General features: G+C 42.7%; 1 protein-coding gene across 1 annotated transcript; it reads left to right on the top strand.

The window, feature by feature from the left end:
• The first annotated feature begins 1110 nt into the window (after nt 1-1110).
• Nucleotides 1111-24003, top strand: ABHD2 (abhydrolase domain containing 2, acylglycerol lipase). The gene is made up of 11 exons (XM_072148503.1): nt 1111-1327; nt 7199-7260; nt 8284-8482; nt 9271-9446; nt 10379-10546; nt 16198-16381; nt 17129-17221; nt 17793-17900; nt 20006-20075; nt 20197-20281; nt 20375-24003. Exons 3-11 carry the CDS (start codon nt 8289-8291, stop codon nt 20569-20571), a joined length of 1275 nt encoding a protein of 424 aa, XP_072004604.1. The 5' UTR covers nt 1111-1327; nt 7199-7260; nt 8284-8288; the 3' UTR covers nt 20572-24003.
• Nucleotides 24004-24812: the final 809 nt, after the last annotated feature.

The raw sequence follows: 24812 nt of genomic DNA, 5'->3' as shown, positions 1-24812 counted from the left end.
TAACACATGCGTTAACAATGCGTTAACGGTTGCGTTTTGTAAACACAGGTGTTAGCAGCTGTTTAATTAGGCAAATCACTCTCCAGCTATTGTAATGCGTTTTTAAACGCATGCGTTAAACGCGACGTGTGACCGCACCCTTAGTCTCTATGGAGCTGACAGAAATTGCTGAGTTCTGCGCTCGGCGATCCCCAGGACCCCCTTGTTTTCATGATCTGTGAGGGTTTCAGCACTGAGATCCCCACTGATCAGCAAGTCAGGCCCATCCCGTGGATAGGGCCTAACCTTTCTTTGTAGGAAAACCCCTTTAAATACCTGTGCAAGCAGTTTGCGCCCAAAAGAACATGTACACTCTGACAGAAAACCTGCGCAAGGACCTTAGTAAATGTGCCCCATAGAGAGGATCTTGGCCCCACTGCATATGTGTTTACACTGAAATGCATGCGATTGGGAACGAGCACCATGTGTTTTGTATGTAAACAATGTAAAGCACTGGGTACTTGTTCCTGATCACATGCATTTCAATGAAAACTCATATGTTATCAGGGCGAGCCCCACCTACATATATCTGCATTGGGTTTCTAAACACAACATGTGAATGCAGCTGTACTGTATGGAAGAAGTAAAGCAAAGCAAAAAAAAAAAAAAGCAAAAAACTACTGAAGCCCCTAACATGAGGCAAGTGCTTCTCCATAACTGTAGTGCAGAGCCGTCTGCTCGTGAATGCTCTGGACCCTAACTATATGTCCAGTGTAGCGCTCATGTAGCATCACTAACATGTCCGTGGCCATTTTGTCTAGGAGCTGGGCTACTAGTTCGTGTACATGGCAGATAATATATTTATAACACACGGAGGAGTCATGTCCTGTGCGCACAACCCCAGCCTCCTCTCAAGGGCGGCAGCTGCTCGAGGAGAGGCGAAGCCCGCGCCCCGCGCTCCCGCTACACACGCCGCACTTCACGTGCCTCCCCTGTAGGGTTTACGTAAAGAAACGACTGACAGCTTCCCCAGCCAATCAGCATCCAGCGCTTGTTACTTCTAATGACTCACATGCCGCTTTCTTGAGGAGCAATGAGAGGCGCTCAGCCAATGGAAAGCTGCGCGAATGCTGACCAACCGTGGGCAGAGGCACCAGTGATTGACAGAGAATTCCTCCAATAGTGTGAAATAGATAGCGGCCGCTGCGTTGTTAGGGAAGTAACTGTTGTCAAGGGACTGAGAGGTGGAAGGTACTGGAGGGCTGCGGTAGCGGCGGCAGCAGCGGGCGGCTCTGGATGGTTTTCCCGCGGATGTGAGGCGCAGTCTCCTGACTACCAGACTAGTGAGGTGAGGGGGACGCGGCTCCGGCCTGGTGTGTACAGCGACTGTGGCGGCCTGGCTGGTAGTAATAACCTCCCCATTGTGCGCGCCTGTCATTGTGACAGGGATGTAACTGTACAGTTATACCGGAGGCTGGGGCTCACCGCGGGGGATAGAGGGAGGACAATGGGGAGGATGTGCAGCAGCTCCACCAGTAGACAGCGGCTACTAGCGACTACAGGCACTGCACATGTCACTGGTCAGCCATATGTGTCATGTATAGGTGTGATGTCAGCCGTATGTGGCGTGTATAGATGTGATGTCAGCCGTATGTGGCGTGTATAGGTGTGATGTCACTGGTCGGCCGTATGTGGCGTGTATAGGTGTGATGTCACTGGTCGGCCGTATGTGGCGTGTATAGGTGTGATGTCACTGGTCGGCCGTATGTGGCGTGTATAGGTGTGATGTCACTGGTCGGCCGTATGTGGCGTGTATAGGTGTGATGTCACTGGTCGGCCGTATGTGGCGTGTATAGGTGTGATGTCACTGGTCGGCCGTATGTGGCGTGTATAGGTGTGATGTCACTGGTCGGCCGTATGTGGCGTGTATAGGTGTGATGTCACTGGTCGGCCGTATGTGGCGTGTATAGGTGCACGTGTGTGTGTGTGTGTGTGACGGCGCTGGTGGAATCACATCTACTGTAACAGAAAACCATCAGATCCAAGGCAGATGATAACAAGGGCCTTTATTGTTATGATCCTGAGAAGTTGCCAGACCCTTAGATGTCGCCTTGGGCAGCCCTTATAACACGCCAACTGAAGGGTCCATCAGCTGATTTGCTCCAAGCCCAGCTCCAGGGACCCAGTAAATGGCTTATTATACAGTATAAGCACAATATTCCTGTTTGGAAGTGGATATGATCCGTGGATATGATCTACTGATGTCCATGGGGCTGCTGTGGTGCCCATGTAAAAAAGAGAGGGCTTGTACGCAGTGTCCTCATCCTAGTAGTCTTTGGGTGTAAAGACCCTATGAATGGCCTTTGCTCTTTATTACCTAATCATGCGATTATAGAACCTGCTCTATAATTTGTTGCTTGGGCAATTGCTCATCCACATGGAGCCCTGTGCAAGTCATTGAGAAAACAACTAGAATACGGCCACGGTATACGCATGTGTGCATGAGGGCCAATATCCCACTTCCCAATCCCCCACCACACCCATATGACTACTTCCCAGGTCCTCTCTTTACCCTGGCCTCTAGCCATGATGATCTAGTACAGATATGTGACTGCTATTGCGGTGGTCACAGTGCTCTTGCTGGAGGCCAGAACTCTGTTTATTTATTGATTTTCAGTATTCATTGACTTTTATTATAACCCAGACCCACCAGTTTCTCAAAGAGAGCGCCAGACCAACCCATAGGCCAAGTCACAACCACTTAGTTTAATTTTATGCATTTGAAGGGGATTGACACAGACTTGCAGAGAGCAGAAGAAACACAGAAGGTGCTCTCTTTATTCTTGATATGTAATAGAGGGAGCCTGTACAAGAGGTTGGGGGTCAGTGAATCCTCTGTACTGTACTCTAGGGATGAGTTTGATGAAGACCTTCAAAGGGTCCACAGGGAATATGTACAAGGAATGGGAATGACAGGACACACTCTAGTTCCTAATATAGTCTCCAACTGCAGATCTTAATGGACCCTAAGAGGGAATAAGAGCTTATATACGTTCATGTACCACCATGTGATCCATCTTCAAGGATGTGTTTCTTGCCTATACTACATACAAGAAAGTAGGGAAGCTATTAACATAAAGTTCCATATGTAATACAATAAACAGTACCTATACCTTGTTGCACGCAGGCTGGGCTATACATCAAAACATAAGCCTTTCAGGAAGGAGACCTAAAAGCAATACATGCAGGAGACTGAGCGCTGTCACAATCGCCACATAGATATTTCCTTTTAATAGGGCTTGTTCAGTTTCAGGAAATAAATGATATTCTTTGTATAATGAAACTTTAGACAATTTTGCAGTATACTTTTTATATAAATTCCTCACATTAGAGCTCTGCTTGCTGTCCTTCTAAAGGAAGCTTCTAGGTCTATATCCAATGGCTAGAGATCTATCCACAGTCATGTAATGTCACACAAGTGCAAGGTGAACCTGTGTGACATCACATGTCCATGGTTTAACGAGCCATGCACCTGTGACATCACATCACCACATATATATATATATATATATATATATACGAGCCTTGCACCTGTGTGACATCACATCACCATGGATAGTGCTGTGCACCTGTGTGACATCAAATGACCATGTTTCTAACGAGCCATGCACCTGTGTGACATCATATGACCAGAGATCAATGTTTACCCACAGGAAGTAAACAAAGAAGCTTCTAATAGAATGACAGAAAGCAAAGATCTAGAAAACTGAGGAACTGATACAGAAAGTATTTTGAAAAAATTGGTACAAACAATAACATCTATTTATGGAAACTGAAAATCCTATATTACAATATAATATTCCCAGGAAATGCCTGTAAGCGTCATTACCCTGTGCCCGCGTATGATAGCGGTGCCCCCCCCCCTCGTCGTACCAGATACATCAAGACATCAAGTGGCTTATTATTTTAAATTATTTCTACTATTTTAATTGCAAATTCTTACACTGCACAAGAATTTGCGATTATTCCACCTCCTCTACTCCAGAAAACTGGCGTAGAAGCAGTGATAATTCCCCGCTATAGTATCTATGTGTAGACTTGTATGGTCCTGTACCTCCTTATAGCTCCGATTTCATACATATGTCTCTGAAGCGACTACCAGAGAACGAGGCAAGCGGTCTGCCCCCAGTATGGTATTTCATTGTGTCTCTTCTCACAGCTTCCCCTGATGTCTGCCCTGGAGAGCGTCCTCAGGCTCTGCGCTCTATTTTTAGTGCGATACCTGAAAAACAAGGGCTGTCCTGACAGTACATATAATCATAGTTACATAAGAACACGCTTCTAGTCCTGTCACTAGGGATGCAGCGTCCCATGATGTCTCCTCCAGGGATCTGGCTGCTCGTAGTGTCATTTTTTCCACAAGTCTGAACAAACATAAGCAGACACGAAGACGTGTGTTGTCGTCCTTGTAGACTGAGGATTAATCTCGCCATCTGATACCTGCACAGAACCCATCCTGTCTGTCAGTGTTTTGTACATTAGGGGGTTTGTCCATCTCGCCCTCTTCTCGGGCCTTGTTAGTGTCACTTACACTCCAGAGAAGGGAAAAAGTTTAAAGGGGATATTCAGGAGAACCCTACGGGGGAAGCACAGGCATAAGGTAAAAAATAAAGTGTACTTGGTCTGCTCCGGGTCATTGCCAGAGGCTTCGGCTCACAATCAAGTGCCATACACTCAAATTCAACTAATAAAAACTATTTTCCTTTGGTAAAAATTGAGACCATGAAGTCGTCTAAGGTATTTATGACATATCCCCCGTTAAATTAGATAACCTATTACGAAATATTTCCACTTAAATGTAAAGTTGTGTTTGGGGTTTTTTACATTTTTATTTTGGACATCACAGCCTTGAGTGTTTTAATCCTTCCTGGAGATTCCTGGAGCAATAAGTTTGATGATCCATCATCTATTGCCGGCCGTATACTAACCCGCCTGGTCCATGGAAACTGTAGCCGTGTTGGTGCTGCTTTTCGGGCAGCAGACAGAACCTGCTTGTATCATATTTCATAATTTCTTGTTACATTCTTTATCAGCTGTTGAGTATAGCAGAAATGTGAGAGTTACTAGGTGTTGGCCTTCAGCAACCTGATATAAAATACCTATGGTAATATTTGTTGCTTAAAGAAAACCTTTTAGGGCCCAGCCCACAGAATGAACAATTAAGTTATACATTTGCATGATGCCCCAGTGCTTCGTGTTCCTCACCCCCAGAGGTCGCACCTGCTATACAGGCAGTCCCCTGGTTACGTACAAGATGGGGTCCGGAGGTTTGTTCTTAAGTTGAATTTGTATGCAAGTCGAAACTGTATATTCTATAATTGTAGATCGAAACAAAACATTTTTTGACCCCAGTGACAATAGGAGTTTAAACATTTTTTGCTGTAATGGGACCAAGAATTATCAATAAAGCTTCATTACAGGCACCTTACAGCTGATCATTGCAATCTGGGACTATAGCAAAGCATCCAGAGAGGTCAGAGGGGTCTGTCTGTAACTATGGGTTGTCCTTAAGTAGGGGACCGCCTGTACTAAGGTATTCTTTACAGATGTGTCATTATAAATGATCACTACTACACAATATGGGATTACCAGCATAGGAAAGGGAACCCCACTGACTGCTTAAATTGTCGCATTGGCACTTTGCGAAAAATATGTGGGTTTTGGTTGAAGTTTGGGCACTCGGTGTCTAAAAGGTTTGCCATCGCTGCTATAGAATAACATCAAGCAGAGATCTAGAAAACCGTGAGGAATCTATATAGAAATTATATTGAAAAATGTAATATCTTTTCATTACACAAAACAATGTTAATTATCTGCTGTAGTGTGCTTAAAGTGGACAAACCCTTTAAAGTAATCCACATTCACATCTGCATTTGAGACTCCATGGCAGAATCCTGAAATTTGACTGGGAATAAAAAAAGTCAAAGCTGAGTGATGCTAACGAGCCATACACATCATAGAAGCTTCCTATAGAATGACAGCAAGCAGAGATCTAGAAAGTTGTAAGGAATTGAAACAAAGTATATTGGAAAATGTAATATCTTTTTATTACACAAACCATGTTAATTATTTGCTGTAGTGTGCTTAAAGTGAACAACGCCTTTAATGCACCTGGAAGGGTTTATTCACGTGATGTGGAGAATATGTGAATATCCTGAAAAAGTTGTAAACTCTTATCTGTGCTGAACTACCTGCTGTGTAAATAAGGTGCTAAGTAGCTCATCTTATCACAAGGTGCTAGGAGCTGAGATCTCCTCTCACTTTCCAGACACAGATAGGAGGTGTCACTGTTACAGCGGGGGTATACGGTGTCACTTGCTGGTATAACGGCAGTGTACTGTATTACTGTATTTTCCTACCAATCCTAATCTAGTCCAGACATCAATCAGTAGATGTTTTATAGATCTAATTAAAACATTCTCTCTTACAGGGGAGAAATAGAGAATCTCTAAGGGCCCTCGGAGAGCACCTATCACTCGGTGTCATTGAAAATGCTTTAGCAGCACCTAACTTTGTATGGAACGTTCTCCTTAGCAACGCTTTAAGCAAATCGGTTACTTCACCCTTATATACTTTTATCTGTGATCTCTCCTAGTTCTCCCTGCTCCAAGCTGCCTTCTCACTACAGGCCACTTCTCATCTCGGTTATTTTGCTCAGTCTGGTATTGTGAACCTAATGCAGGAGTGGTCAGACATGTTTATATGTTTTTCTATGACACCATAGTCTTCACACTTGGTTTTGGAGTTATGAAACCTCCTCTTAAATGTCTGTTATGGTAGTGCTTATTGGACATACTGTGGCATGCTACTCAAGTCTTGTCAGGCTTTGTCTCCCATTGGCCACAGGCCCTGCACCCCTCTTCCAGGCTTTTAGTTTAGATGAATGTGTTGTGCACATTCTGTACATGCTGAGTGGCAACCCTTTTTTTTTTTTTTTTTTTTTTTTTTTGAGTTGGAAGCTTAGCTTATCGACTCCACAGCCCAAGATCCCACAGACCCAACACAGCGGAAGGGAGTCCTTACATCCTGCAGAAATATGAGGCAAGGACTCCCTGTTTGCCTTGCAGAATTACAGCCCCCGCACTAACCGTTTGGTGCTGAAGCATAAGTAAATGATGAATTTCCCTGATGTTGTCTTTTTTTTTTTCTTTTCTTCTAGAATACACTGACCTCATCACTGTGTGCAACTTTATTCTTGCTGCAGGAGATCTTCCAAATCCGGTGAGATATAGTCCAAGATTTTGTTTTTGTTCCTTTGTAAACCACTACTACTGCTAGTGTGTTACTTGGGCTGGGTTCACATTTCGTTTTGTGCCCCACTTTGTGAGGATGCGGGGAGGGAGGGGGGGGAGAGATTCCGCCGTGTCCTTACAACATGTGGCACACATGTTTATACAGTGTAATACGTCTCCCAGGGACCCATCCTCATCCCTGAATTTAGGGGTGATATGGCAGCAGCTGGCGATTGGATGTGTTTCCACAGTGCTGTCACTGTCCTTACAAGGTCCCCAACTTTAGTTAAGCAACGTATCTGGGGGGCTGGATGCAATACGCTGCATCTGTCCCATATCCCCATAGTTTTCTATGGCCTCTGCTGAGTGTATACATCACTCAATAGGATAGACATAGCTCGCTGCATCTTTCCATCCTGTCTGTACCTATGCCACTAAATGTCAATGTATACGCTCAGCGTTTATGCCAAGTGCTTTCCAGACGTATACACAGAGCGTACCCAAAAGAACGAGTTGTGAACCCAGCCTCAGCTTGTCATTTGCTGTCATTTGGCTATGCTGGTACTGACTGTGTAAGAGGAACTATCTGCAAGTTCCACTGTATTTCTGTGTTGAAAACCGATAATGTTTCACCATCTTCCTGTTCGTCATTTTCCATCATCGGTGAGAAAGTGTGGGTGGTGGGTATGTGAAATAAAAGATATAACTCATTTTTGCACTTGTGTGGCCAATAAAGACCTTTTAGAAGTGTGACATCTTTTGCTACATATTACACTTTCCTATACACTGGGTGACTTATAAAATAACACATACGACTGACAGTTATTTTTCTTTTACTATTGATGTTGGTGGGCAACAAATGTAACTGTGTGCCTGTATAGGGGTCTTCCATCTCCTGATGATTGCCTCTGTGCACACAGCGATTCAGCCCATGAACAGAGCTTCATGACCAATCGTTGTATTATCAGGAAATATGCAGCAACCATTGTGATCTTCTTCTGTTTCTCTGCAGCCAAGATGAGTATGATGTTGGAAACCCCAGAGATGCCCGCCGTCTTTGACGGGATGAAACTGGCAGCTGTAGCCGCTGCCCTCTATGTCATCGTGCGCTGCCTGAACTTAAAAAGTCCGACTGCTCCACCAGATCTCATTTACCAAGATACGGCAATAAACAGCTTCCTGTTAAAATCCTGTCCCTTGTTGACCAAAGAGTGAGTAATCCATCCTGCGCTTATTGTAAGAGCACGGCAGCCTCTCCATATCAGGGCTTGTTCACTACCTGCAACTATTAATAGTTCATCATTAACCAGGCAGAAACTGGACTTCTACTACTTATTATGTAATGAGCAAAAACCTTTACACTGCAGCTGATGTGTGTACTGCTCGCTGGATGCATGAATCATGTCCCTTTTAGATAACGCATAATGAGATGGTTTACTAGTTGTCTTTCTACTCAACCTAGTTATTGGTTGTAACCTGTGGGAGAAGAGGCCATTTGGGTGTGTAGTAGTAACTGCAGTGAACACTGTTGTACATGTATTATGCTTTGGTCCACTGCTTCCCCTTGAGACTACTGTTCTGTTCTGAAAACATGATATCAGCCAGGGACCAGAGTAACAAAGGGAGGCCATCATCATAATGCTGGGAGTCCAGATCCTCATTCAATGTTCAGTCCACGAAATTCTGCCAACATACTTCCAGGAGATAATACATTTTGAACAATGTGTTCAGCTCCTCCTGCTGTATAATATGCTGCATGCTGATCAGAGACTGTGATATCTGTTCAGCCACTCCTGTTCTTTAACATTCTGTCTGCAGAAAGGAAACTGTACGATCGGCTCACTCCCTCCTGCTCTATAACATGCTATCTGCTGGTATAACTACAAGTTCTACAGTGTAGTCATGTCTACACGTTCCAATGAATTTTCATGTGACAGACTCGCTTGAAACCATAGCTGTGTTTTGCCTAATTTGCCTAATAATTTCATATTTTTGTTAGGTACATTCCGCCGCTAATCTGGGGTAAAAGTGGACATATCCAGACTGCACTATATGGGAAGATGGGCCGAGTCAGCTCACCAAATCCATATGGATTGCGGAAGTATCTCACAATGCCTGATGGGGCCACTGCAACATTTGACCTCTTTGAACCCCTTGCGGAACATTGCACTGGAGGTAAGCTAATGCCGAATGGGCCAGATCTGTTATTGTGGCCACACCAGTTTCTGTCCGACTTTGCACTGAAAAGAACGTCTTTGGAGCTTGCACACTTTTGTGTCCGACAACACTGAAAAATGTGCACCTAAATGCGCGAGTTACAGTTTGGTCACAGATTGTGACACATTTGATACAGCGACTCAACAGAATTGTGTCACACATGTATTAAAGCTGGTGCACTCTTTCAGAACAGTGCTGGATGCACCAGACCATGTGCCATTATTCAATAATTTGGCACACCCTGCACATTTTTCAGGCAAACGGCACTTAGTACAGATTGCCTCAATATTGTTAAAGGGGTATTCTAGTTTCGGCAAATTAATGTTAGTGTTTGCATGATAAAAAATTATACATTTTTTAAATATACTTTCTGTAGCAATTCCTTACAGTTTTCTAGATCTCTGCTTGCTGTCATTCTATAGAAAGCTTCTATGTTTACTTTGAGTGGACAGAAATCTGACCATGGTCACACAGGTGCACAGCTCGTTATATCACACAGCTCTGATTACACTCTGATACTAACGAGCCGTACACCTTTGTGACTGGTCAGATTTCTGTCCACTGGAAATAAACAATGAAGCTTTCTATAGAATGACAGCAAGCAGAGATCTAGAAAACTGTGAGGAATTAGTACAGAAAGTATATTGAAAATTTGTAAACCTTTTTATTAAGGAATAAAATTTTTGCTGAAATGAGAATACCCCTTTAAATCTGGGTCAATGTCTCTATATGCAGTAAGACCGACTATAAGTGCACCTTAAACTGACCACCATCTTTACAGATGGATGAGATAAATGATTCTCTAGATGGAGAGGCCCCTTTAAAATGTGATAGCTTGAAGTTTTACATGTAACATAGACAGCCTTAACTATATTACCTTCTGTACACAGAGAGTGTTACCATGGTTATATGTCCGGGGATAGCCAATCACAGCGAGAAGCAGTATATCCGGACTTTTGTGGACTACGCCCAGAAGAATGGTTATAGATGTGCTGTGCTGAATCACCTTGGAGCCTTGCCAAACATTGAGTTAACGTCTCCACGCATGTTCACTTATGGTATGTGCATTTTAACTGTGTAATGTCTAGATGTTTTGTATGTAAGAACTAGGTACAGCCAGTTTTCACACCTGCGTGTCTGGTGTTTTAAGTTGAAATCTTAGGGCATTGTAAGCCCTTCCTGTTAGTCACTTGTGATCATGGTTGTGTCATCTGGCTGCAGGGGCTACATTAGTTGTGACAGAGCGGTGCCCACTCTTCTCTCATCTGTTATGAATCATAAGCTTTTGAGATGCGACAACTTTTTTCACGAAGGCAAAAATAGTCTCTCTTAGCATCTAAACACAAACTCCGTCATCTGGCCGCTTCTACAACCCCACACGTTGAGATGCTAGTTGGGCCAAGTTTACATGAGCCATATAAAAGTTACTTTATTCTCTTCCCTTCTGAAGAGATTAATATAGAAATCCAATACTGATGGTAAGTTGTGTATCCATCGGTTACCAATGACCTTCATGCCTATATTGGGTTTCCACCCTCCATCCGTACTCTCCTCCCTAACAAGACTCACAGAAACCTGTGTGACCTCGGATTCTCAGGCTGTAAGATTAGACAGTCAGGAGATGCCCCAGGGCAGTGTATCTTGGCCCATTGACAATAGTTGTTTAATATCTAATGTCAGCTTAACCTGCAGACATTATTGGATAGATATGATCTTTATCAGTATGATAAACAAGGTTACTTAATCCTTCAGTACAATAAACACCTAGCATGATGCCACGTCCTACTTTCCCAATTGATCTTGCTATACCCTCCCCCTCCAACCCCACTATCTGGACAGGTCACTTGCATTGATTACATAATCTTTTTGTGTCTTATATTTGAATTAAATACTCATCTTTTTTTGCATCTACAGGTTGTAGATGCCCTTAAAGGAAATCTCCCATCAATATCCATCATGATAAACCAGGGACACTTAATCATAGATCCAGGTAGTGTGACTGATCTTCTTATATTTGTTATCCATGGCCTCCTTCCTTCTAAAATAAACTTTTAAAATATGCTAATGAGCCAGAGGAGCTCTGGGGGCGTTACCTCTTTAATAGCCTGGGTAGCTGTGTGCTGAAACATCCTCTGCTACAGTGAGAATACCTCAGGATGAGGGAGCAGGGGGGAGGGCAGTAACATTCTGTGAAACTACAGCATGGAAGGGGTCTGGTAACACCCCTAGGAGCACTTCAGACTTCATTAGCATAATGTTAAAAGTAAATTTTTAGGAGTAAGGAAGCCATGGATAACAGATATAAGGTTATTACCACTGTCACGGTGCCTAGATCTATGAGTAAGTGTCCCTGGGTTATAGTGCTTGATTTTGATGGTAGATTTATTTTAAAGGGAATCTGTCAGTAGTAATTGACCTAATAAACCACTACTAGTATGTTGTGAAGCAACTGAACACTTTCTAGATCCTGTTTATTTCATGGCACAGTGTAGTGACATCCACCAGAAAATCAACCTTGAAGTGAGATGTAAATTGGTTTTATAAAGTCAAGGAGGCAGAAATTTCAACACTGAAGTCAAGTGCTCTTTACCTCAGAAAGGCCCTTCACTGTAATTCATGGTCCAGTATCTAGAGATATCAGTAACCCGATCTCCTGAAGCATGATGTCAATCAGAGAAGGAGGCATTTAGAGCTCCCCATCTTGACTTCAGTGTTGAACTCTCCTCCTCCTTGACTTTATACAACCAATTTACATCTCATTTCAAAGTTGATCTTCTGGAAGATTCCACCACACAGAGTCAAAAGAAACAAAAACTAGAATGTGTTACTCTGCTTCACAATATTTGGGTAGTGGTTTATTAGGCCATTTGACACTTACACTTAAGTCCAATTGCTGATGACAGGTTCCCTTTATGTTGCAAATCCATCAGACTGTATTTTTTTTTTTTTTTTTTCTTCTCCAAAAAGTTCACTTTGATTTTTCAGTCAGGCCGCCAGTCTAAAAAAGCCTTGCCCACCCACTGCGCCCATATGTGACTGCAAAACCACATGGTTGGTTGTTGAGTGATGTAGATGGGAAAGGATATGGTTGCATGTTTCACGTCAGTTTGCTGCAGTATTCAAAAGAAATTCCCAAGTTGTGTATTCATGGCGTATGTACAGGATCCTAATCTGACCCTCTTTCCCTGAAGTGAGAGATTACTGTGCATGCACTCTTCATTCTACGGGATCTGTATGCTTGGCTATTTTCATCCATGAAGTTGCCACAAGCTCTCCATTTGGCCCTGTTGATGATCTTGAAACTGATATGGGTCCTATAATCCATGCAGAAGTTGGGAAAGCCTATCTTGTGTGCTGCCATGGATGTGCTGGTTCATATAGAGCAGTGGTGGCGAACCTATGGCACAGGTGCCAGAGATGGCACTCAGAGCCCTTTCTATGGGCACTCAGGCCATCAGCCCAGGACCGAGTTCACCAAACACTGAATCTTTCTGAAGTCCCAGGCAAACTAAGAGATACTGCTATTTGACACTTTGCTGTTTGGAACTGAGGGAAAAGTGAGAAGGTTTTGACAGAACTGCATTATCTTTGGAGGTCCTCCTGCTGGACCCGACGATTCTTCCTTTCCAGAGACCCTGGAGAGAAGCTACACTGATACTCTGTATTTGCCCTCCTTCTTTTAACTGGTGGCCTCAGACCGCCAATACAGTTGAAAGATGTGGAAGAACAGGTAGCAATAAGTTACTGCTTAAAATTTTATGTTGGCACTTCATGGTAAATAAGTGGATTTTGGTTGCAGTTTGGGCACTCGGTGTCTAAAAGGTTCGCCATCACTGATATAGAGTATAAACTTGGATAAATCTTACCTCTGGCTGTAAACCACTTCTACCTTCAACCAAAATGTATTTCTTGTTGCTCATAGATCAGTCTTGATCTCCTCTGGAAGGTGTGAGCCCCTGACGCTCCTTAAAGTTCTTTCCAGGATTTTGCAGTTTGGCTCTTGTGCTGCCAGTATTGTTGTTGTGAGGCTGGTAATCCGCTTTCTGCATATTTCTCCTGAAGGTTTAGTAAGATTTCTGTGTAGCCATTGTATCTACGTACGAGCTTAAGTTAAACCATTTCTACTTCTTAAGACATAATTTCTTTACTTCTTATTTTTAATGTTTGTATGCGGATAGATTGTTATTCATTATTAATAGTTGATTTATTGATTTATGACATTTTCGGTTTAGAGGTTGTCAGAAAGTTGCAGTTAATGGACTATCCTTGGGATAGGTTACAGAGAACCAATGGGGGTCTGACACTCAGGTCCTGCAATGGTCAGCTGTTTTATACACTGTGTACAGAACCATTTGATTCCAACGCATTACTCTGTAGTGGACTGTCTTGCTACTGCTGCTCAGCTTCCATTAATATCAGTGGGGGTAGAGCTGTAGTAGAACAGCTTGGCTATACACTTGGCAATACCTAGGTTTTGGCTGTGGCTTCAACTTTAATATATACCTTAACGCATTATGACATACATGAATGTCATAACACCGTCAAGGCTATATGAAGAGTGCTCAGGGGCTGCACCCTCTTGATGCTTGGTGGGTGTTGACTGTATTATTTCAGGAGTGTGTGAAAGCACAATTTGATGGGCAGAAAACAAGCCCCATTAAAGTTCCGCATACGGAAAAAAAAAAAAAAAGTTTTGTGCATTTTTAGAGACTGGGATTGAAAATGGAAATACAAAAAATTAAAATAACCTAGTCATTAAAGGGAGCCTGTCACATACAGCTAGTGACAGGTTCCATTAGAGCCCTATTAAAGGGAACCGCTGTTTCAAAAAAATGAAACTGAGACCGGTTCCCATAGAACCCTTTAGTCCTAAGGGCACCCATTTATCAACAAACACATGGCGATGGATAGAAAAGCAAAAAAATCACATTTTATTCTGTACCTGGTAACCAGGGAGAACCCAGCAAGTCCAGGTGGGCGGATCACCGCGGCTCGCCTCTATCCACGCGGCCCCTGGCTTCCTGCTCGCTGATAAGCAATGACAGCTAAGAGCAGCCAGTGCGCGTGCGTGTGTACTCGGCTGTGCGATGTAAGAAAAATCATACAGGAGGCGTGCGCTGGCTGGTTGGTAGGTTCCAGGTTCAGGTTCCCTTTAACAGCCTTTTTTTTATAGCTAAAGATTGTCTCCCTTACATCCACATGTAAGGGCCATTCCCAACTATATAGATTTTGTATTATGGTAAAAAAAACAGTCTGCTCACCGAGTATTGCATGTGGACGTGTCTTCCGTGCTGTAGATCCACTCCTGGACTGGAGAACCTTTCAGTATAACACTTTGTGGACTTGCATTTATTTTAATCATGTGATAGCACACAGAGAGGAAAGGGTGTAACAATTCAACAGGTGTCACTAATCAAATTGCAATCCACTCCCCTTTTTAGTTTGTGCTTTTCTTTTGTATACTATAGAGCCATGAGGAAGGACGCATAGTGCGTTTGAAACGCGTTGCTGATGTATATTTTATAAGCTGTTACGCCAGAAATTTTGTATCCAAGACCAAGGTCCGCTAATAAAGACATGGGGGGACATTTACTATGGCGTTTCCGCCAGTTTTGTGGCGCTCTCACCACATGTTCTGCTCTCAGACCTATTTATTAGCTGGCGGCGCCAGAAAAAATGCCTTTTTCCGTCTGCTCCGACTCTTCTCCGGCGTGGCTTTGGCGGAGTGGAAACTCAGACACAATTAATATGTGTCGCAACCCTTTTTGGCCGCTGTAAACTGGCGGAAAGTAGACCAAAAGAAAACTAGTCTAGCAGGAACTGTTGGACACATTTCTGGTGCTCGGGACAGATTTTGGTCCCAGGGACAGAAAATGGTCTCGGCGCCAGAAATGTCTCTGCACAGCTCTACAATATTAAATGTGTATCTTCTTACCGAGGTCGGTAACAAAGCCAATGCAGACACCGACACTTTAAGTAAATGTCCCCCATGGAGTTTTAACTTTCAAGCATTGGTGTCTGAGTTTCCTGTAGCTGGATCCAAGTCCACAAAGTGTTATACCATTCCCAACTACTCCTCCCCATGCCTCTTCTCAGCATGTCATGTGACCAGGGTGATGTCATGTAAGGTCCTTTACCCAGTAAGATTTGCAGCGTCTATCCCATGTATGTATCTGATCACATGATCACATAAAATCACAGCGGCCGTGATGGACACATCCTACATGAAGGAGTGCTGTGATTTTTTTTTTTTTTTTTGGTCTGGGGTGTGTATCATTAATACTTATCCGGATTGGGTCTTTATTAGTATTCATTGTCGGGTCTGTTTTTGTTGTTGTCTGGTTGCAGTAGTTTTTGAGTGTTTGTGGGGTGGTGTTTGTGTTGTGCTTCTTTCCTATGCAGTGTGTAGATTAATGCATTAGGTTCTATATAATGCATATAGATTCCATGCATCTGTGCCAGTCGTATATACAGGATTGTGTAACTAATATCCTGTTATTTATTGCTTCATTGGGTTACAGCATCCTTTTCCAAGGGGGTGACTGTGACCCATGAAGAAAATGCGTTTGACCTTTTCCTTTGGGTTATTGTCGCTGACCCTTAATTCCTGTTATTAACATGTGCACCACAACTTGTCTTGCAGGCAGAAGTAAATGAGGAGTTTCATGGTGTGTAGTGGTGAATGTTCATCCCGTTTTTTTTATTCCAGGCTGCACTTGGGAATTTGGAGCCATGGTGAACTACATCAAGAAGACCTTCCCACAGACCAGACTGATAGTTGTAGGATTTAGCCTCGGAGGGAACATTGTCTGTAAATACCTGGGGGAAGCCGCCACAAATCAGGACCGAGTTTTGTGCTGCGTCAGCGTGTGCCAGGGGTACAGTGCATCCCGGTAAGCGATCCTCGTATTGTGGTACTGTCCTATGTGACCAGTTAGTGATGCATTAACCTCGTGTAACTTAGTTTTGGTGACTAATAGCAACAACACGTGGTTTGGGTTGGGTCTGTAAGCCAGTCATGCCCTCCCTGTGTCTGGATTTGAATATAAAAAAAAAAAAAATCAGACCCTTATTTATCTGTTCTTTGTTCACATTTATATTTTAGTATTTTTCTTTTGACTGTTAGTCTGAATGAGACACAACTACTTGTAGATGCACTGATGTTCCTGATATTTGTGCCTCAGCTGCTCCCTCTAGTGGTCCTCTGCGCTGTCACATGTGTGTGCACGTGAATGGACACTTCATGTATAGATTATCTGTCTGTACAATTTAGTCTATCAGCTATTTAATAGATAAATATAGACTGCCCTTTGTAACACACTAGACTCCTAGATAAGCAAGGCAGTGCTACGTGGCAGGGCACAGCTAAGAATATTGGTCATTTTCCATCATACAATATAAAGAAATCTTTATATATGTAGCTATCATATTCCCCAGCATAGGGTACGTCTACAGACAGTACTGATTAATATCATGGTTATATGAAACAATAGGTATTGGGGTCCTGCTCTCAAGAGCTTACAATCTATGAGGTATACTGTAGTCTGGGCTTTACAGGACTGACTTTTGATTTGGCAAATGTATCCTGGTATCCCATTGGTCTCTCACTCCCTTGCAGCTCATTGATTCTCTTTTTTTAGTGCTCAGGACACATTTCTACAGTGGGATCAATGCCGAAGATTTTACAACTTCCTTATGGCCGACAACATGAAAAAAATCATTCTGTCTCACAGGTATAACATTTGCTATGTACCAATGATCCTGGGTACATGGTATAAGCCATCCGCTATGGTATAGTCATGTTGTAGACTCTCTGCACTTGCATCATATAACCAGCTCTGGAATGTGAAGTCAGTTTCTAAACTTAACGGTACTTACAAGACCTTAATGACTGCATGACCCCCTTCATCTGCCAGATCTCAGCAGGACACAGGATGTCACAGGAAGTCCTGAATCCTGCTGTCCTGGGCCCATTGCACCTGGCAGTATGTAATGGGTGACACTATTTGGGTCTTATACTTGCCCTGTTAAAGTTTGCTATAAGTAGTCAACCCCATTCAACCTTTTGCATTTCGCTTCTTGTTTCAAATAATTTTTACTGGATTTTTACTGAATTCGATATACCGTGTACAGCTTCAGGCAATCACTGGTGTCAGCAGTGAGCCCAAATCCATATGGCTGCAGCAGTGACTTCACATCCACAGCACTGATTGGCTGCAGCAATAAACACTATGGCCTGGACCTGTGTACGGGGTGTCATTCGTGTCAGTCCTGAGTTCTTACAGACCTGGTTTGTCCTTTCAGACATGCGTTGTTTACTGATAACAGAATAAATAAAGTATTTGAGGATTCGGTGCTCAGCAGGCTGTATACTGCCACATCTCTCATGCAGATTGATGACACCGTAATGAGGTAAGCAGAAGCTCTTCCTTGTTGATGGCCTGTAGCCGCTATAACTGAACTGGTTTTATTGACAATAAATATATATCTTTCCATCATTCTAAATACTGTATTTTTATATGGCGCACTTTTAGCAATAAAAAAATCTTGGTTAAAAAATGCCTGTGTTTTATAGTCAGAAGGACTCTGCACTGCCAGACCCTCCTGACCGCTGTCCTGGTGCTGATAAAGCATTTAGTTTGAAATTTGCGGGAGCAGAGCCTCTGCACCGCACTCTAACACTCATGTCAGGACGGCAGGCAGGGAGCCTGTCACCGGGGACCCACTTTTTCACTAAAGACAGGTTACAAAAGCCCATTACATCTGCATTGCAAATCTGCCTTTCTGCTTTCTCTAAGCATTTGCATTTACAATATAATTGGGCTTTGGCTTGGATGCATCTCGCTGAAGTCAACTCACCAGGCTGTGAGCTCTGTGGAGAAGCAGGAGGGAGGAGCTGTACAGGAGCACAAACTAGACTACACCTCAGACTACACAGAGTATTTGTCAGGGTGCAAGGTAAGTTATAACACAATTATATTGTAATGCAAATGCTTGGAGAAGGCAGATGTCCAATGCAGCTGTAATGGGCTTCTGTAACCTGTCTTTAGTGAAAATGAGATCCCTGGCAACAGGTTCCCTTTAATGTAGGACCTAGAGCGATGTGACTGATCATATGCTTCCTGCATCACTGCAGGGTCCTTAAACTCTTTCATGCTGCCAGGAGAAGAAGTTGTGGCTGGGATTTGTTATGAAAAGTGAGTTAATGGATTGTAGCAATGCTGAGTGTTCATGAGAGTGAAGGTATGTAGCGGACGTGAGTGAATGTAGCAAGAAGTGTATAAGTGCTATGAGTGAATGGATGCAGAAGAGCTATGTATGTTATGCTTGTGTTTGTCCAACCAAAATGTTTTTATTTGGTGTCAAATATATTTTTCCTTTTTTCAGATGACCATTTCTGGGGGAACATCTTATAGTCCAAAAAATTTCTATTTGTTGTTCAGAAAAAAAATGTAGCAAATGAATATGGTGAAAAATACAAAATCTGCATTAGGAACATATATTTTTTTTTTTTTTTTTTATCCTACTCTTTCTGCGTCTCGCCGGATTCATGGAAAACCCTATTTGATTAAAATTATTATATTCTGCAATTCTAACTGTGGGTTTATTGAGGGACATTACTTGCTCATTCTGTAGGGTATTTTTGTTGTAGTCATCTCATTTACAACTCGGACAGGATTACAATAGAAGATTAAATAATTGTTGCCTCCACTCCTTATAATAGATGATGGCGTTGCTTATATACTTCTATGCGCATCGCATGTCTAGAAATCTCTCTACTGAGGCCATGGGGCCATTACAGGCCATGGGGCTGCTGTAAAGTAGATCACTAAATGCTGTTTTTGCTCCGAAAAAATAACAAGAAATTTTTTGCAACCCATTCACTGTGTGTATGCTTTTAGAACACTCTTAACCTAATGGATTATACCAAAAACACTAGGCCAAATGTCTCATACACCAGATGTTTCCATAAACGGCACATTAAAGTTGGTGCTGCAGGGCGGCTAATAGGGGGAATCGGGGCGTGGACACCTTGGCTCTTTAACCTGTACCAGAGAACCAGAGCACATTGTAACCGAGATGTCAATTCTACAACTAAATCCATCGGCCCCAGGGTCTTTATTTTTTTTATGTTTTCGTTATTTATTTTAACGTGATTATATTTTATAAGCAAGAACATTACAGGCAGTCCCCGGGTTATGTACAAGATGGGTTCCATAGGTTTGTTCTTAAGTGGAATTTGTTGAACTAACTAATCTAATTTTTAGTGTAATTTTTTTTTCATGATTTTGTTTTGATTTTCTTGATTTATCCACTTAAATATTTGTTGTCTGAGGTCAAATTTATGCAAAGTTGGGAAACTCTGAAGGGTTCACAAACTTTCATGTACCTCTGAACATTTGGTTTGGAGGGACCTATTGGAGTAGGAAGTCTCTCTTGGGCTGATAATTTGTGCATGGTATATATGGTATATAGCTTGTGTTGGGTTTCATTGTCTGTCTTGTTTCTTCTGTCAGGAAGTTCCATGGATACAAGTCCCTGAAGGAATACTATGAAGCGGAAAGCTGTGTTCGCTATTTGCATAATGTACGTTTTTGTTTTTTTTTTTTTTTCTTTTTCTTTGCTCTTACACTTTTTCTTTTTTTTAAAAAAAAAAAATATAAATAAATAAAAAAATTCACACTTAATTTTGTTCTGTTTCTCTTAGATCCATGTGCCGCTTTTGTTGGTTAACTCGGTGGATGACCCCCTGGTCCATGAGAGCTTACTGTCCATCCCAAAGACTCTGGCGGGTGGGTAGATAAAAGTCGCTATTGCAGGTCTGGACTTTGTTCCCCCTTATATATTATACTTGTGTTTTTATTTTTACTTTGTTTTCTTTTTAGCTAAGAAGGAGAATGTCATGGTGGCTTTGCCTCTTCATGGGGGGCATCTTGGCTTCTTTGAGGGAGCAGTACTCTTCCCGGAGCCTCTGACATGGATGGATAAACTTCTGGTGCAGTACGCTAATGCAATGTGCCAGTGGGAGAGGAATAAGCCCCAGTGCTTGGACAAGGATGCGGCACAGTCCGAGAACAGCTAAACTCAGCACTTCAGTCATCTTCCCAAAGACTGGCCTACAGATTCATGGTTTTTTATGCATTTATAATTCCTAACTAACAGTTACTGTAATTCCTTCTTTTTTTTTTTTTTTTTTTTTTTTGCGACTGTCCATCAATATATGGGTCGACCACAATTTATCTTTGCAGTAAAACTACAAGGGAAGAGGCCATGACTCCACTGTGAGCCTACAGACTTCCTGCACCTCCATTCTGGTTAGTTGCTGCAGCGCTTTATGTAGTTTATATATATTCTATTTATTGCTGATTGGTACAGCAAGGCCATTGTATTTCTATATTGTCAAATAGTAGCTGAAGTAGATACTCGTCTACCCCCAGATCTGCCTCGTCTGGACTATCGAGGTTTTCAGTGCTGAACGTACATTCCAATTTATGGAAGTCAAGGTGACATCTACGTGATCCATTGCAGTTCAGTATAACTTGTATGTGTGCTATGAAGCAAGACTGGACACATAAGGGAGCCAAATTATCTTCTGAAATGTACTGATGGGGGTCTTGTTTTGTTTTTGGTGGGTTTGCACATTATTCTGTTCTTATTGAGGGACTCTCTTTCGTCTGGATTTGTCTGACTGAGAAATATTCAGTTTTTTAAGTGGTGTTCCATTTTATGGTATAAAATCCTTTCTTCTTTGTCATAAGCAGCCAATCACGGTACACCTTTCATTTTCCCAGAGCACTGTATGAAAGGAAAACAGGCCTGTGGTTGGTTGCTCTAGGCAGCATAGACGGATCCTAAATCTCTTCTTGTCTAGTTAAGACTAGAAGTCAAATATCGCAGCAAGCTCCATGTGTATCCTGTCATTTCACCAGGAACCTATGAGGGCATGATCCTTCATGGTCCTGCCATGTCCATATAGGAACATGGTAGTCCCTGTGATGCATCCAATTGTTCATCGCTCTACTCTACTAAACTGATAAACTGATCTATTTAATTTGCTTATATGAGAATATGACTCCATGCTGTGGGGTTTATTCAACTCCACTAGTGTCCCTCAGTGAGCCCAAGTATAATCCATCCAGATGGGGCATGTCATCCAGCTCCAGGCTGAATATCAAGATTTTGACAGTAATTTAACCAAAGCAGAATTCTCCTGGTGATCTGACGGATGCATTCTCTACAAGCTGGGTTTACAATTTGCAGACAGATTGCATCCAGGATCTGTCCGAGGCCCGCAATGATAACGACATTGGGTACAATGCGGCCATTAAAATAAAATTGCTGTGAGTTGCACCAATTCCATCCTGGGGGCACATCCGGGGTGTTGCGGCCCGCAATATGTAAACCCTACCATGAGTGCTGCCCCACAATTTCTATTCTTAGTAGGTTCATGGGTTGTGCATTATTTGTTAAAGGGTACAACAAGCAGGGTTATTGTCATGTACACCCCTTAAATTGCACTTTTTGAGCTTTCTGTATTTTATTGTTCCTAACTGCACTTCGTTTTTATTCAGTTATGATTTTTACCAAAGTTGTAAGCGAAGATTGGCCTTTTTCTTTCTTATTGTTTACCATCATTACTTTATATTCCACAAACCAAACTGGCGTTTTCATCTCTGCAGATTCATGAAGACAGAAGTTTGTATTAGTCACGCAGCGCTGTAGTTTCTTCTATCTGTTACGGTGTAGTAGCCGAGAGCATAAGTGTCGCCCCGTGTGAGCCATATATTATGTGATGACTCAATCCATTCTCTCCCTTTTAATCAGCACTTTACAGCATCTTGGAAAACAGGGTCTTTCCTTCCAGGGCATGGACGATTGGTCTGCTCTCGTTATGAGTTTTCCTGTGTGTGGATCTGTGTGTCTCCTCTGGTACAGGTTGTAGATGATCTTGTGAAGGTTATATGCACCAGGACCTCCAGAGAAGATACTGTTACTTTTTGTGTTTTCAGATCTCGGTTTTGTATCTTAAGAGCTTAGAGTTTGGTGAGTAAGGGGAGGTCATGAAATAACAGAATTCTAAATTTATAGTGGACCAGAAAATGGATAGCACTTATCAGTTTTGTGTGGCCATAGCCCCCACCCTTTATATTCCAATGTGCCCCTTGTGCAGATTTGTTTTCACGTTACAGAGAGCAGTAATATAGATGGTGTAGTGACAATATAGCCCATGCAATCCCCCCCCCCCCCTTTTCAGTTCAGTCCTTGTGCACTTCACTCCCTTTGTATTTGCACTTTATTATCCTTGTCTTGTTTCTTAGCACTAACATTGTGTTGATGTGGAGCGCAGTACGTACGACATTGTAAAAGTGTGCACTCAGCTCCGGTGTTGACCGTACCCATAGGATTCTTTCATGCATTTTTTTTTTTCCCTTAACATTTTCCATACCATGTAAGAGTCTGGAGACCATGACAATATATAAAGAAAATTGTATGTCTACTTTTCATATGTAACGTTGCATCGGCACAACAATGTGCATGTAGGGATTAAGAGATTATTTGGTAACACTTTGCCTTTAAGGAAAGGGGATAGACCCCCCCCTTGACATCTATGAGCTAGGAAGGTCCAGTGGGTTTCCTCTGAGATGTCACCTTGTATGTAGAGTATGTGATGAGTTGTATGTCATGTTGTGATGCTGGTTAGTATGCCTTCTCCTCCTCTGATAGTTTTTTGGCTTCAGTATTGTAGATTGGTAGTTGAGCCTCATTTTGTCACTGTTTTGCATGCTTGTTTTCTGTGGTTTAACACTCAGGGATATAACTACTGCCACACACCAAAGTGTTTCAGGATGGAACTGAGAGAATGGCGATCACAGAAGTCCACGTGCAAGCGGATTATATATACGACGCTATACCTTCCCCCACGTGGGGCGGCTCTCGTGTACAATAGTCTGCTCCATCCACTTCACAACCACAGAAACACCAGCATTGCCTTGTTCAATGGGCATTTGTAACGTTTTGTACGCCCTGTTCTGCAGTTTAGTGTCTATCTACGCCTCGCTTGTGCTGCTGTCCTAGGTCAGGTGTTGCCGAGGAGCCTTCTTTTTCCCACTAGGTGAACCTATATAAAGATATAGTGCTGCTAATGAGCCACTGTGATAGGAGGGACTGCACAGGAGGCAATGTGGATATAGTTATTCAATAGTTAATGTAGTTTCGGGTATGCCGTAGTGTGTCGCCATGCCACACAGGACCAGTGATATATATACTCTGGGGGAGGGAGGTCATATACATGCAGTGAAGGCCACCGAGTGAAGCTATTGTAATGTCCACCCCCACTAGATTTTAAAATATTAGGCTTGTCCGAGGTTTCCTACACTCTTTCAGTTGTTCTGCTTTCTTTACCCTAGTCGAGAATCCTCTGGAAATTTGCTGATGTTTTTGTGTTGAAATTTTGTGAAAGCAAAGTACCAGTGGCTTAAGCCCTCCCAAAGGTAATGCCGCCACAAATTTGTGACAGGTTACCGCTAGTGGTAATGATGTTGTTCACTGTTGCACCACGTTCCTATCTTTTCATGTGTGCAAAGTAAGACCGGCAGCACAGGACCGCGGTGGGTTCTTAAATCTCGTACCGTGTGCTTACGGGTTTCACAGACTGACCGCAGTGCTGAGGATCACAGTGATATATTATTCATGGCTTCCAGTCTTCCCCATGGAACAGCAGTGTCCAAGTGTTATCATGAGAAGAGCAGGGAAGAATGGATCCCTGCATCCTATATCACTATGATGTCCGCAGTCATTTGCCACCATTCTTGTACAACGTTTTGTGGTTGCTGACCTGTGACACATGGCATTGCTAAATCTAATGTTGAACAAATGTAAATATCCCTCCTGTCAAATCATATTGTGTGCTGATCCCAAAATGCTGGCAGGATCAGTGCCCGGAAAGATGCACTATTTAAGTGGTCATATTAGTGTAATTGCACCGTGTCACCCTTGTCTATGCGCTGTATCAGGTATTGTAACTCGGGGCTGAGCTACAATGTCAGACACGTCCCATGGACAGAAGTGGTCCCTCACCATATCTTTACTATCACGTTGATCTTGGCCTTTGCTCTGCGTCTTGTCCGTTGTGTGTGGAAGCACAATTATTGTACTGTACCTCCATTGTATCCAGTACTTGCAGAGTAAAGGCGGTGGAAAGCAGTGACATCAGTGAAGCCACTCGTAGCCGAATGTAATCTGTGGTTGCTAGTGAATGGTCTCCCGAATATCTATTAGGCCACCAATCGCTGCCTCCATCACTAGTTGTAGAATATGCTTTTT

The sequence above is a fragment of the Engystomops pustulosus genome, chromosome 4 (assembly GCF_040894005.1).
Source record: "Engystomops pustulosus chromosome 4, aEngPut4.maternal, whole genome shotgun sequence".
Classification (NCBI taxonomy): Eukaryota; Metazoa; Chordata; class Amphibia; order Anura; family Leptodactylidae; genus Engystomops; species Engystomops pustulosus.
The sequence above is the reverse complement of the archived record's forward strand: the minus strand, read 5'-3'. Positions and strand labels throughout refer to the sequence as shown.